At 66.1% G+C, this 13,575-nt stretch overlaps 1 protein-coding gene across 1 annotated transcript; it reads right to left on the minus strand.

Moving 5' to 3' along the window:
• Positions 1-904: 904 nt before the first annotated feature.
• On the minus strand, positions 905-10,850 carry ADAM11 (ADAM metallopeptidase domain 11). The gene is made up of 27 exons (XM_014884790.2): positions 10,793-10,850; positions 9,330-9,517; positions 7,941-8,017; positions 7,540-7,606; positions 7,060-7,145; positions 6,919-6,985; positions 6,724-6,772; positions 6,563-6,630; positions 6,187-6,261; positions 6,029-6,100; positions 5,369-5,535; positions 5,210-5,294; positions 5,034-5,124; positions 4,879-4,930; positions 4,621-4,720; positions 4,306-4,377; positions 4,128-4,220; positions 3,941-4,021; positions 3,796-3,846; positions 3,211-3,274; positions 3,044-3,143; positions 2,851-2,970; positions 2,601-2,769; positions 2,411-2,525; positions 1,866-1,956; positions 1,373-1,390; positions 905-1,072 (listed from the first exon to the last, which is right to left on the minus strand). The coding sequence occupies exons 1-27, from the start codon at positions 10,848-10,850 to the stop codon at positions 1,057-1,059; spliced, it is 2,292 nt and encodes a 763-aa protein (XP_014740276.2). The 3' UTR covers positions 905-1,056.
• Positions 10,851-13,575: the final 2,725 nt, after the last annotated feature.

Here is a 13,575-nt window from a genome sequence, read left to right on the forward strand (position 1 = left end):
GTCCCCAGGAGTGTCCCCACACATGCACACACACCGGGTTGTGTCACCAGGGATGTCCCCCCTCCATGCTGAGTGTCACCAGTGGTTGAAGGGACCAGTGTGGCCCCCAGTGCTCCATGGTGCTGTAATTTGGGTGGCTCTGTAGAGCCACCCCATGCAGGGTGACATTTGTGCCACAGGGAGAGTGATGCTTCCCCCCACCAATGGGGGTGGGGGACACCCAGCCTGGGGGAACAGGTGCCACAAGCCTGCCCTGGGGCTGGGGTCACAAGTGCCACCCAGCAGGCAGCCCTAGGTGTCCCCAGCCCAGGGCTCACCCTGATCCCTCGGGGGGGCCCTTCTGTCCCCCCAACCCCAGTGTCACCAGTTCGGGGTTCACCCGCCATAGCTGGGGAAGTGGGGGAAGGCTTGAGGAAGAGCCCGTGGGTGTCTGTCCCACCACTGGTGACTTCGGGGTCCCATGGCTTGGGGGTGCAGCCATGACATGGGGGATCGGGGAATTTGAGGGGACAAACCCCACACGGGGCTGCTGAGCTGCTTTGGGGGGGCAGGAGGCACATCTGGGGGTGCAGGACTTGGCCCCGTGGGACCCAGCCCAGGCACCGGGGGGGAGGGAGGGGGGGACACGACTCTAGGCCCTGAACTGGGAAAGGGGCCTGGTACTGGGTATTACTGGCCTGGTACTGGGATATACTGGCCTTGTCCTGGGGACACTGGCCTTGTCCTGGGGTACCCGGGCCTGCCTTTTGGGGTCCCAGGCCCCTGGCTGGAAGATGCTGCTGGAGGGCAGAGGGGGCAGTGGGGCCGGGGCTCCCCGCTGGCCCCTCGGGTTGGTTCATTCATTCATCCATCCATCCATCCATCCATCCATCCATTCATCCAGTGCCGAGCGCCGCCAGCCCGGGGGGTCCCCGTACATTCGTGGCGGTGCGGGGGGGCCGGGGAGCGGCCCCGGCTGCCCCCCCCCCACTCTCCTCCTCGGCTGGACCCTCGGCAGCGCCGCCCCATTTAATTGCTGTTAATGAGGTGCTGGGGGGTGGGGCAGAGCGGCCCCGCTCAGGCCCCCCCGGACCTGCAACACAGAAGTGGGGTGCGTTTAGTGGGGGGCCGTGACAGGGGGGTGACACACGGGGGGACACTGAGCTGAAATGAGCCAGCACCGGGGGGGGGCTGCTGCCAGGCCCCCCCAGCCGCTGCTCCCCTTCAGCCGTGGGGGCACAGAGATGGAGACAGCACGGCCGGACACACAGCACATGGACAGACGGGCCCGGGGGCTCCCACGCCGTCAGGCTGCCGGACGGTGACGGTGACAGGGACGGTGACGACACGATGGGGGGGACACGGTTACACTCCCTGCTGCGCCGGGTCGTACCTTCCTCGGCGGATGTTCCTTGGGGGGGTGGCAGGGGGAGAGGAGAGGAGCATTAGTGCGACCCCCGTGTCCCTGCTGTCCCCGCTGGTGCGTCCCCCCACCCCAGTGTCCCTGGGCCCACAGGCAGCAGCAGTGTCCCAGTGCCAGGCAGGAGCACACACGGGGGGGCCACCGACACAGCCCCCGCCCCAGCACCCCATGCTTGGGGACAGACACGGCCACGGGGTCCGGGTGACAGTGACACCCCAATGCCACATGCAGGCAGGGCAGGCAGGACCAGGGGTCAGGCAGGGGCTGGGACAAGGGACCAGGCAGGGTCAGGGGACCAGGCAGGGCCAAGGGGACCAGAGGCCACATCGCAGGGGACGCCCAGCTGGGGGGGACTGGCAGTGCCCCAGCAGGGCACGGCCTGGCCCTGGCGCGGTGACGGTGTGCAGAGGGGACGTGGCCGGTGACAGCAGCAGAGGGGACGAGCCATGCGGTGGCTGCTTACTTAAATCCCCAGCCTGTCCCCCCTAGGACGATGGCAGCCACCAGCACGGCCCCCGCGATGGAGCCGATAATGATATTGGTGCCACTGGGACCTGTGACAGACGGGACAGGGAGGAGGGGACAGGGTCACACGTCAGTGGGAAGGGGACATGGGGACATGGGGATGCCCCAGTGCCATGGGGACTCGGGAAGGGGGCAAACCCAGCCACAGGGAACATGTCAGTGGGGACAGGGGGACACCAGGACACAGCCCCAGGGTAGTCCCAGTGCTGTGGGACCTTGGGAGGGAGGCAAACCCAGCCATAGGAACACACCTCAGTGGGGACGGGATGCGGGGACATGGGGACACAGCCCCAGGTATGACTCAGGGCTGTGGGGGACCTGGGTGGGGGGGGATGGAGGAAACTCAGCCATGCCCAGCTGAGCTGCGGCACCAGGATGGGGGGACACTCTGGAGCCCCGGAGTGGCTGGGGACAGAGCGGGACAGCCCAGCCTGTGTGGCCTGGGGACAGCAGGGAGCCCGTGTCCCCCGCGGGCACACGGACCCTTGTATCGCTCCGTCTCCCCCGTCGGCTTCGGCTCAGGGATGGGGTCGTAGACGCTGCAGTCCTTCCCCGTCCACTCCGCCCGGCAGATGCACTTCCCCTCGTTGCTGCAAACCTGTGACAGGACGGCGTCACAACCCGCCACCGTGACACTCCCCCGGTGTCCCCCTGTCCCCGCCGCGCCTCTCACCCCGTGGTCGAAGCAGATCTTCCCGTCCCAGCTGCCAGGACAGGAGCTGAAGTTAAAGGCGGTGGCTGGAAGGCATTTGCGGTCGAGACAGAGCATTCCGGGCCCGCAGGGCGTCCCGTCCTCCACGTAGCTCAGGTCCGAGCCATCCACCAGCTGCACGTGGCCGCCCCTGTGCCAGGACAGCCACAGCGGGTGACACCGAGACCCCTGGGAGCTGGAGCCGTGGCGGTGCCCACGGTGGCACCGTTACCTGCAGTCCACGTAGCGGTTCTGGTGGTAGAAGGTGGTGGTGGCGATCTCCCCGCTGAGCTCCCCCAGGCGCGGCGACCCCGAGATGTTGGCGCAGAGGAGGAAGCCGCACAGGACGTCCCTTCAAGGCAGCGGTGGTGTCACCAGGGTGGCAGGTGGCACCGGGAGGGGCCGCGGGGACAGGGGTCACTCACTGCTTGTTGCACTGCAGCCAGCCCAGGCCTTCGCGCCCGCAGTTCCCCCGCTCCGTGCCCTCCACGTTCAGCTTCTCGTAGCAGAAGCGCTCGGCCGAGCCTGGCAGAGAGCGAGTGTCACCTGCTTGTCACCCCCTGCGTCCCCCCTCGCCCAGGCCAGCACTCACTGCGGCCCCACAGCGCGTTGCATTGACGGTCCCGAGTTTTGCAGCGTCCGCCGTAGCATCGACCCTGCAGGGAGGGGACAGGGGTCAGGGGATTGGGGAGGGTCAGGGGCTGGAGAGGGGTCAGGGGTCCTGGAGGAGGGTCAGGGGGCTGGGGAGGGATGATGAGGCTGGAAAGGGCTCGCACACATGCACTGCAGGGAGGCGCTGCAGGGACAATGAGCCCTCGCACCCCCCGTGCCTGTGGTGCAGGGATGGGACAGCAGTGGGGATCAGGGCCCCCGGATCACCCCAAAACCCAACCCCACACCCACGTGTGTGTGCGGGGCTCAGCTGTGGCTGCGATTGCTGACAAAACGTCCCAGACTGGTTTGGGTCGGAAGGGACCTTAAAGCCCATTCAGTTCCATCCCCTGCCATGGGCAGGGACACCTTCCACCAGACCAGGCTGCTCCAAGCCCTTGTGGGACCGCAGTGGGGTCTTGGACAGTCCCAAATACACTTCCAACATGAACAAGCCCCGATGCTGGAGCCTGTGGAGATGTGCCCAGCCCCAGGGCCTTGTCCCATCAGGCTGGGCTGAACTCACCTGCTCGTTCTCACAGAAATATCCATCCAGCTTGTGGAGGTTGGGGGGACACTGTGGGGACAGGGGAAAGAGGTTGGGTGATGCCACAAGGCCCCACAGCATGTCCCACCATGTCCCCCCCACCATGTCCCCCCGCCCCACTCACCTGGCTGGAATCCCCGGTGCAGGTCTCAGGGATGTCACACTCGTTCACAGCCTCCCGGCAGGACACACCACGTGGCTCGTACTGCCCGGGGCACAAACCCAACTCATCAGGAATGGGACAGGACCGCACGGGATCCACATCTGGACCCCGGCCCCCGTGAGCCCCCCGGCTGCTCCCAGCCCCGCACCTTGCAGCCCTTGCAGCAGAGCCCATCGCTGCACATGGCATCGTGGGTCAGGGTGCACTTCTTGCAGCAGTTTCCCCCACTCCTCGCACACTCCTGCAAGGACAGCAGAAGGAATGACGGCCATCAGTCCCCTGCCAGCCCCCCAGAACGGGGGGAGCAGCCCCCTGACCCTGCTCACCGCCAGCGAGCCGCAGTCGCACTCCTCGCCTGCCTCCACAAAGCCATTGCCGCACTCCGGAGGGTCCAGGAGCTGCCGGGACCGAGGGATAAACATCACACACGCACACACACGAGAGCTGCTGGGGACCCCTGAGCCCCCCGAAAAGGGCATCACATCCCCGGGGAACGGCAGCACTCCCAAACTGCCCCCCTGAGAGTTCAGCACCAGCACTTTGGCCGTGGCAGAGGCTGGGGACACCACGAGGGACTCCGGAAGCCACGTCCAGAGCCTCGCCCCCTACGGTGACCCCCCGAGGGGCCGGGGGTCCGGTACCTTCAGGGGTTTGTTGAAGAGGCAGCTGCCGCCGCCGTCCTGCAGGAACTGGTTGTACTCATCGATGCTGCAGCGGGAGAACTTCCGTGGGAGGTAGTACCTGTGGCATGGGGGTCACTGTCACACTGTCACACCCTGCCCTTGTCCGAAGGCATTGCCAGACACCTGGACCCCGGCAGGACCCTCGGCGATGTCCCCGCAGCGGTGACACGAGGTGTGGCAGGGGATGTGGCAGTGCCACCTCGAGCGGGCACTCACCCTGTGTCCTCCATGATACAGCCCAGCCACGCGTCGGGACAGCGGCAGTCCCCTGGGGGGAGAGGAGAGGGCTGGGGGGGCTGACTGTCCCTCCGTCAGCCTGGTGGCACCGCGGCGTGTCCCCATGGTCCCCACGGCCCCGCGGAGCTGGGTACCTGCGGCCGAGCGGTGCTTGTTCCACATCATGCCCACGTTCTGCCCCAGTGTCTGTGCCAGTGTCACCGCCATGGCCGCCACGTTGCCGTACTGCGCGGGAGGGACGCGGTGTCACCACAGGGACCCCCGGCCCTGTCCCCAGCCCCCCCGTGTCCCCCCTGCCCCTCGCACCCACCTCGTTGACGCCGGCGGCGCGGGCAGGGGAGCAGATGCCCCCGACAAAGGCAGTGCCGCTGCGGCTGCTCTGGAACGTCCGACCCCTGCGAGGAAGAGGATGGTGGGGACGGGGGACCTGGTCCCCGGCCCCGGGGGGACACGCGGCCACAGCGCTCACGAGAAGAGGTGCACGGTGTCACTGTGCTCTGCCAGCCCCTCGCGCCGGTACTTCACAAACTCGTTCAGGGTCTCCAGGGAGTCTTGTCCCACCCGGATCCGGTCCTCGGCCGCCCATGTCTCCATGGCCACCAGCACGATGCGGGTGTTGAGTTGCTCCTTGTAGATCTGTGGGGACAAAGGGATGGTGCTGGGAACGCGACCCCTCCCAGGGACAAACCCACCAGCTACTGGGGATAAAGCCCTGTGGACAACTTCAGGCACACACATCAGTCACCAGGAACAATTCCCCAGGGACAAAACCATAAAGTGGCAAAGAAAAGAAACAAGAGTGACAAGAGTGGTGCAAACTCCCTGGGACCAAACTCACAAGGGACCAACCCAGCAGGAGCTGAGAACCAACCTCCCGGGACGAACCACCAGGAACTAGGGACAAACTCTCTGGGAACAAATCCACCAGCTGTTGGGAACCGTCTCGTCAAGGATAACCCTCCAGGGACAAACCCACCAGGATGTGGGATAAACCCTCTCTCCAGGAATAAGCCCACTGTGGATAAATCCCTTGGGAATGAAGGGGAATGAAGCCCCAAGGGACAAACCCATCAGATGCCAGGGATTAACCCTCCCAGGGACAAATTCCTTCCAGAGACGCCCCCCTCACCATGTCAGCCAGGTTGACCACGGACTTGGCAAAGTTGCTGGTGAGAACCACGGACTTGCGGAGCTGCAGGAACTGGGGGCACACCAGGGGCCAGGTGGGACTGGGGGGCCAGCCCGACCCCTCACCGCCCCCGCCAGCCCCGGGAATCCCCCCCTCACCAGCTGATGGTCATTCACCACGGCCAGCTCGATGTACTTGGTCTCGCTGTGCACCGTGTGCTGGGCTCGGCGGACCTGCAGAGGAACCCGCGGCTGAGCTGGCACCGGCACCCGGGTGGGGCTCCTGACCCCTCCAGGGATGTTTGGGATACAGGGACTGGGGACAGCCACTGTGTGGTCTTGGGATGCAGCCCCACCAGTTTTCCAGTGGGTCCCCTCCACATCCCTGAGCCCAGGCAGGAACGGCACTCTGCAAACACGGCTGAGCCTGGCTGCACCCGCAGCCAACCGGCAGAAATCAACCAGGGTCAAGCACACTTGTCCCCTGCCCACGTCCTCTGTCCCCTGCCCTGTGTACCCCGTTGTGCCCACTAACCTGCCGCCTCCGCCGCAGCTTTGGTATCCCACCTGGGACACGCTGGCTCAGCGCGGAGAAGAGGCAGCCTGGAGAGAAGGGACAGAGGTGGTGGGACACCAGGACACAGAGCCACTGAGGCCACCGCCACAAACCCCCAGGAACAGCTTTGTGAGGCTCACCCAGTCGGGGGCAGCTGGGAACGCGCTGCACGATGTGAGGTCGAAGGCCCTGCCACGGGAGAGTGTGTCACTGCCGTGCGTGGGAGGGGGCGACTGCCATGCCCCCGTGTCGCCACGGCTGTCCCCAAGCCACAGCCAGACCCGTAAATCTGCCTTGGGGTGCTCAGGAGGGCTCATGGCAGTGCCACCGCTCACCTGCCCGTGCTCGGCGCCCGCCTGGGGCTCGATCAGGTACGTGGCTCGGCCGTCCGAGAAGACCCCGCTGCAAACAGAGGTTGGCGTGTCGGGGTGCAGAGGGGTGCAGCCCCCAGCCCCCGTGGGCAGTGGGGTACTCACCGCAGGCCCTGGCAGCTGGAGAGAGCGGCGAAGGAGCGGGGCTGCCCCCGGATCCGGCCCTGGTAGTAGCAGTGCTCCCCTGCGCCCTGCGGAGTGGGGACGGGCTGAGCCTCGGGTCCCGCCCTGCCCCGCACCCCCAGGGGCCGCACCAGGCTCGGGGCTCTGGGGTTCACTGCCAGGCATCCCCAGGGTGTGCCTGGTGCCCACAGCACGCAGGGATCTCCCGCTCGAGGAGCATCCCCCAGCACCATGGCAGCATCGCCCAGGCAGGGGCTGGGCACCCAGGGGCAGCGGGTGGCGGATGCTGAGCTGTTGGGGACCATTCCTGGGCTTTGTGGGATTTATGAACTGGCCACCACAACCCCTGCACTGGCACAGTATGGCACAGCATGGCGTGGCACAGCATGGCGTAGTTTGGCACAGCACGGCACGGCGTGGTTTGGCACGGCGTGGTTTGGCACAGCATGGCACACATCTTACCGTGCTGTGGCTGCTGTTGCTGCCCGCGCCGACGTGCCGCTCCACGTAGTGGGAGGCGAGGAGGTGGCTGCCGGGAGCAGGTGGGGGGTGAGAGGCCGTGGGGTGGAGAGGAAGAGGAGGAAGAAGGAGAAGACAGAAGCGATCCATGTGTAGGGCACCACCCCGGTGCGGGGGACCACCCACTATCCATATACAAGGAATCGCCTCGGCATGGGACCCCTTAGTTTGGGAGGGCGCTGGCATCCCATGGGTCTCTCTCTCCTCTGCTCCACCCCCCCGGCTCAGCCCCCATTGTTCTGCACAACTCCCCCATCCCCGAGCACCCCCAGCTTCTCCCCTCCTCCCGGGGGCCACCAGCAGCCCCATGGTGGCTCCCCCGCCAGGACCCCCGGGTCACTCACTGGTTCAGCCGGAGATCGAGGGTGAAGGCTGAGCCGAAGGCACGCACCATGAAGCTCACCTGTGCCAGGTGCAGCCCCTGCAGGACAGCCAAAGCCGTCAGCCCCCCAAAAAATTCATACCTAAAACAATAATTAAAACCCCAACCCAAATACGCAGCCTGTGAAGATGCGCTCTTTTTTTTTTTTAACCGAAAAATTCAGCATGAAGAAAAACCGTGTTTTTTTTTTAAACCCATCACCCCTGGAGCGCTGGGATGGCACCTGCGTCCCATCGCCCCCTCCGCGGGTGCCGTGCTGGGGTCGGGGTGCCGGAGGGTCCCCCCGGCGCTGGGCCCAGCCCAGCCGAGCCGCCGCTTCTCCCGCCCTGCGGCGCCGCCGCTCCTGACCTAATTCCTGATTCCTGCCGCCGGCAGCGGGAGCCGAGCGCTGCGGCGCGGCCTCAGACCCCGCAAACTCGGCGCACGGGTGAGAGAGAGCCCGGCACCGGTGCTTCACACGGGGAAACGGCAGAAAAGCCAAACCCTTCCTGACATTCCCTGTCCCCTTGCTGGTCACCCGGCGCAGCTCAGGATGAGGACACAGGGATGAGGAGCAGTCTGTCATCACGGGGAGGAGATGTCCCGGGCCCCAACCGCATCCCTGGGGTCCGGCAGCACTGCCGGAGAGGGCTCTGCCGCCTGGCCCAGCCCCGAATTCCCCAGGATCTCCGCCGCTCCCTCCCATCGCGACACCGTAGCTTAACATCTCCCTGGCCCCTCGCCAGCGCGGCGGCTGCCGGCGCTTCCCAGCTCCGGCGGTTTCACTCGACGCCGGGTGTAAATCACCTCTGCGGCGAGAGCAGCTCCTCATCTCGCCTTTATCCGGCGCGGACGGGATCGATGGGCGCCGGCCCCCGCGGCTGCCAACACCGCAACTCCCCCGTGCCGGATGGGGCGCGTGTGCTGCTCCCCGAAACGCCGGGACAGACAGCGATGGGGTGAAGGTCACCCCACGGAGCCATGGTCACCCATGGGGGTGCTCTGGGGAGCAGCGTTGGGGGGACACGGGGGCCACTCCCATAGCGCGGCCTCAATCCGTCCTTGCCGGATGCACGAGTCCGTTCCTGTGGGAGCCCCGTTCGCCACCTGCCCGCTCCCGTTTCATCTCTCCCAATACCCACGCGCCGCTGGTTCCCAGATTTAATGGGATTTTTCGGCACAACTCAGTGTCCCTCCGGGCAGCATGGCAGCGGGATGGTCCCTGGGGGACGAGGGCTCCAGTTCGGGTTGCCGGCACCGCGCATACGCTGGGGTGTGGCTGGGCCAGCGACGGTGGCTGCCTGGGGACCTGGACCTGCCACCTGTCAGGGACCCCGGGAAGGGAGCGGATTGGGGGCTGTCGCTCACTTACGGGTCCTCCACCTCCTCCTCCTCCGGGCTCATGCCTGACCCTGGTGTCCAACTGATGCTTTGGGACTTCTCCACCCGAGCTCTGCCCCACCAGCCTGCTGGGGTGGGTGATTTGGGAGACCACCCGCCCTTCCTGCCATGCGGCCCGCGGGAGCCTCCGCGGCAGAGCTCCGGCCTGCGCGGCAGCACCTGCGGGACAGGGGACAGGGTCGTGGGCATCCTGGGAGGGCTGGGGGCCTGGGGAGGAGAAGGGATGGAGACACAGGGGCTGGGGACAAGGGGACGTGGAGGGCTGGGGACGAGGAGGGATAGGGAGATGGGAACACGCAGGGGTGGGAACACAAGGGGACAGAGTTGGTGAACATGCTCAGGGGGTGGCCCAAGTGTGGCACTGCATCCAGAAGAGGACACTCGTGTCCTGGATGGGATGCCCAGGGAACAGGGAGGGTGGGTACAGGGATTGTCCCAGGATGTACAGCTGGGGAACATCCAGGCACGCTGGTGTGCCCGGGAGAGGACACCCAGCAAGCACGGGCTGGGAGGGATGCCCAGGGGATGGGGGTGACCAGCAGGGGAATACATCTGGGGGGAAGCTCATGAGGTCTCTGATACATTGCATGTCCTGGAGGGGACACACAGGGGACATAGCTGGCTGATAAAGTGATGCATCCCAGAGGGGACCATGCAGGGCAGAGGGGGTTCAGAAATGCCATCACACCTGGAGGAAAGGTTTGGGCGGGGGCAGCATATTCTGGAGGGGACATGCAGGGAAAAGGGGAGGCTGGAATGGGGACACATCTCAGAGGGGACACCCAGGGGACAGAGAGGGCCGGGATGGGGACACCACCGAATGGGAGATGGAAGACTGGTATGGGGACACCCCCCCCTAGAAGGGACAACGAGGGGACAGCAGGACTGGTGCAGGGACACCTTTGGAGGTGACAGCCAGGGGACACGGGGGGCGGCCGCTATGGGGACACAACCCAAGGGGACGTGGAGGGCTGCAATGAGGACATCTATGGGACATGCAGGGAACGGGGGAGCCGAGATGGGGACACAACCTGAAGGGGACACGGGTGGCTGCTATGCGGCCACCTCCGGAGAGGAAACACGGCGGGGGCTGCGGGGACAGCGCGGTGGAGGGCGCGGGGCCGGAGCAGGTGCGGGGCCGGGGGGGGGACGCGGGGCTGAGGGGCCGGTGCGGGGCCGGGGCAGGTGCGGAGCCGGGGCTGCGGGGCCGAGGCCGGGCAGGTGCGGGGGGATCGCGGGCCCGGCCCCTCCCGGGGCTCTGCGGGGCGGCGCTGCGGAAAAATGTGTCGATGCAGCGAAAAAGCCGCAGCGGCGGCGGCGGGGCCGGGAGCGGAGCGGGGCGATGCGGGGCCGGGAGCGCGGCGGGCGCGATGCGGGGCCGGGAGCGGGGCCGATACCGGGGCGATGCCGGAGCGGGAGCGGGTCCGGACCTACCTGCCCGCGGGGCGAGCGAGAGCAGCGCGGCCAGCAGCCACCCCCGCAGCGGGCTCATGGCTCCCTCATGCTCCGCCAGCGGCCGCGCCGGGCCCGCCGCGCCGGGGACCGTCACCGTCCCGTCCGGCCCCCCCGCCCCGGGCCGGGCCGGCAGCGCCGCCCCCGCCCCGCCCGCACGCGGCCCCGGGCCCGCCGGACCGGACCGGCACCGGCACCGGCAGCGCCGGCAGCGGCACCGGCAGCGCCGCCCCGGGCCCGCCCCGCCCCGCCCGGCCCCGCCGCCCCCGGTACCGGCCCCTTCCACCCTCCCCGCCCCGGCTGCCGCAGCGCCGCTGGCACCCGCGGCACTGCAGCACCGGAGCCCCGCTGGCATCACCCCCGGGCCGGCAGCAACCCCCGGCCGGTACCGGAGCTCCCGGTCGCGTCACCCCCCGGAATGGTACCGGAGCCCCCGGCCGGTGCTGGGCACCTCGCACTAGCAGGGACTGGAGTGGAGCAGACAGTGCCAGACAGTGCCAGGCAGGATCAGACCCCCTCCCCTCACCAAGCCAGGACAGGAACACCAGTAGGAGAATCCCGAGTCAACACTGGACCTCCCGAGGTCTGGAACCTCGAGACAGAATCGAATCCCCTCAGCCACTGCTGCCCCTCATTCCCCGAGGCAGTGCAGGACCCCCACACCAGTAGCAGCCCCTCCAGCCAGTCCCAACACCAGTACCGGGCTCCCCAGCCAGTCCAGGGCCTCCAGCTGGGACTGGAGGCCCCCAGCTTGTACCGTGTTCTCCTCAGCTGGTTCCCAGTGTCCAGCTGGTTCCCAGCCAGTCCCAGAGCCCCTACAGATTATTCTGGTGCTTCCCACCAGTACCAGGACCCACACTATAATTCAGAGCCCCCCAGCTGCGACTGAAGCCCCCAACCAGCACCACCCCCCGCTGGAACTGAGCCCCTGCCTGGTGCCAGGGCTGGTGCTGGCTGTGGGAGCCCGGCTGTGGATGGAGCTGAGGATTCCAAGGGGATGGTGCTGAAAGCAGGGAGTGCTGGTGCTCACAGCCCTGGGGACATGGGGCGATTCTGGACCATCCCCAGTGGGTGGCTGATGTCACCCAAGGGTTCTATGGGGTCCCCATCATCAGGAAGCACCAGAACCAGGAGTGCTTTTCTGCTCTGATTTTAGGGGAGCTGCAAGGCTGTGTCCCCTCCTGGTGGTAATGGAACAATTTTAGGGAGACAAGCCCCAGTAAATTCCTGTTTGTTTTATTGCAGTAAGAGTGGGGGAGAGCAGCATGGAGAGTGACACAGCTCATGGGGGAGGCAGCACAGCCACAGGCACCCCCAGGAGGGGCTTTCCTGGAGGGCACAGGGGCTCCAGCCTCAGGTGATGGATGCACCAACCATCACAGAGTGGGGATTATTCCCTCAGGACTGAGGTGGGACACAGACCTGGAGAGCACCAGCCCTGGCTCTTCCTGCTGGAGGTGCCCAGAGCATCCGGGCTCCCTGTGGAGGGCGATGGGCAATCTCTGCCTGTGTCTGAGGGGACAAGGGCTCAGCTGAGTCACCACGTGGTCCAGAGAGGGGACAATGCAGATGCTTCATGGCCCCAGCTCATCCCAGAGGTCGGTTGCCTTAGGAAGGTCCTGGACCTCCCTCAAAAGAGTACACTGGGGGCCCTGAACTCCCAGTTCACATCCCTCGCTCTCCTCCAGGACAACCTTTTTGGAACTTTTTGGCCTATTTTATGTTACCACTCCAACAAGTCCCTCTGCAGCTCAGCCCATTACCCCCAGCACTGGCAGAGGTGTCAGGAACCAAAACCTGAAAGGGAGCTGCATCTCAGCCTGGTTTGGGCAGAGGATGTGCTGAGGGCCATGCTCAGACTGGGGGGCTCAAAGCTCCCCCCAGGCCGTGCAATGGGGGCTGGCACTCACACACAGGGACATCTCCCTGGGGGGCTCTAGGGGCTGCACAGGAACAGGCTCCAGGAAGCGCCTGCTCAGCCACTCTCAAGGGGTTCCTGGCTGGCAATGGTCCTTTTGAGGCAGATCAGCATGGAGCAGGCAGAGCTTCCAAACTGGGACCTACTACCCTTGGACCTTCCTCTTCCTCGATGCAGTGAGGGAAGGAACTGGAGCATCAGGTGCAGCAGAGATGATCCAGCACCTGCTTGGCTCCTCAGGAGCTCTGAGGCTGCCAGCCCGAGGGGGACAGTCCATCCCAGTGCCCTTCTGGTGGTCCTCAGCACTCCAGGGCCAAAGAGGTGCTCAGCCAGTGTGGATCTCCACCCTGCCCCAGGAAACAGCTGTTCTAGTGGAAGGTGTCCCTGCCCCGGGAAGGGGGTGGAACTGGATGTCCTTTAGGGTCCCTTCCAACCCAAACCATTCCAAGATTCTGTATGTCCAGCCTGAACACCTGAGCCAAAGCCAACAGGGCCCCCAAGGGGCCATGAAGCAGCTGCTTCAGTCCCCCCAGCCCAGGGACTCCATGGTGTAAGTCACTGGTCAGCATGAGGAGAGGGCAGGTAGCACCTGGGGGTGCCTCTCCCCTCCCTGGAAGGGCCAGGCTTGGTGAAAGACAACTGCTAATCTCCCAGATCAGCTCACTACCAGGAGGTATCCCAGTCTCACAGGGGTCACCCTGGAGCTCTGGTCACACAGGCCAAGGGCACCACCCCTGCACTGGGTAACAACAGCTTCCCAGGGCCTGCTGACCCCAGGCCTCAGGCAAATCCCCAACAGGACTGGACAAACCTCTGTGCCCCCCTTCATCATGGTACCCATTGCCCA

The sequence above is a fragment of the Sturnus vulgaris genome, chromosome 27 (genome assembly GCF_052056855.1).
Source record: "Sturnus vulgaris isolate bStuVul1 chromosome 27, bStuVul1.hap1, whole genome shotgun sequence".
Taxonomy (NCBI): domain Eukaryota; kingdom Metazoa; phylum Chordata; class Aves; order Passeriformes; family Sturnidae; genus Sturnus; species Sturnus vulgaris.

Bases quoted from the DNA above. Each gene is read 5' to 3' on its own strand.
- ADAM11 (XM_014884790.2), bottom strand. From the start codon at position 10,850: ATGAGCCCGCTGCGGGGGTGGCTGCTGGCCGCGCTGCTCTCGCTCGCC. The intron at 4,931-5,033 runs GTACCCAGCTCC...CTCTCCCCCCAG, and splicing joins CAAGCACCGCTCGGCCGCAG to GGGACTGCCGCTGTCCCGAC. The intron at 4,221-4,305 runs GTGAGCAGGGTC...CTGTCCTTGCAG, and splicing joins GCGACTGCGGCTCGCTGGCG to GAGTGTGCGAGGAGTGGGGG.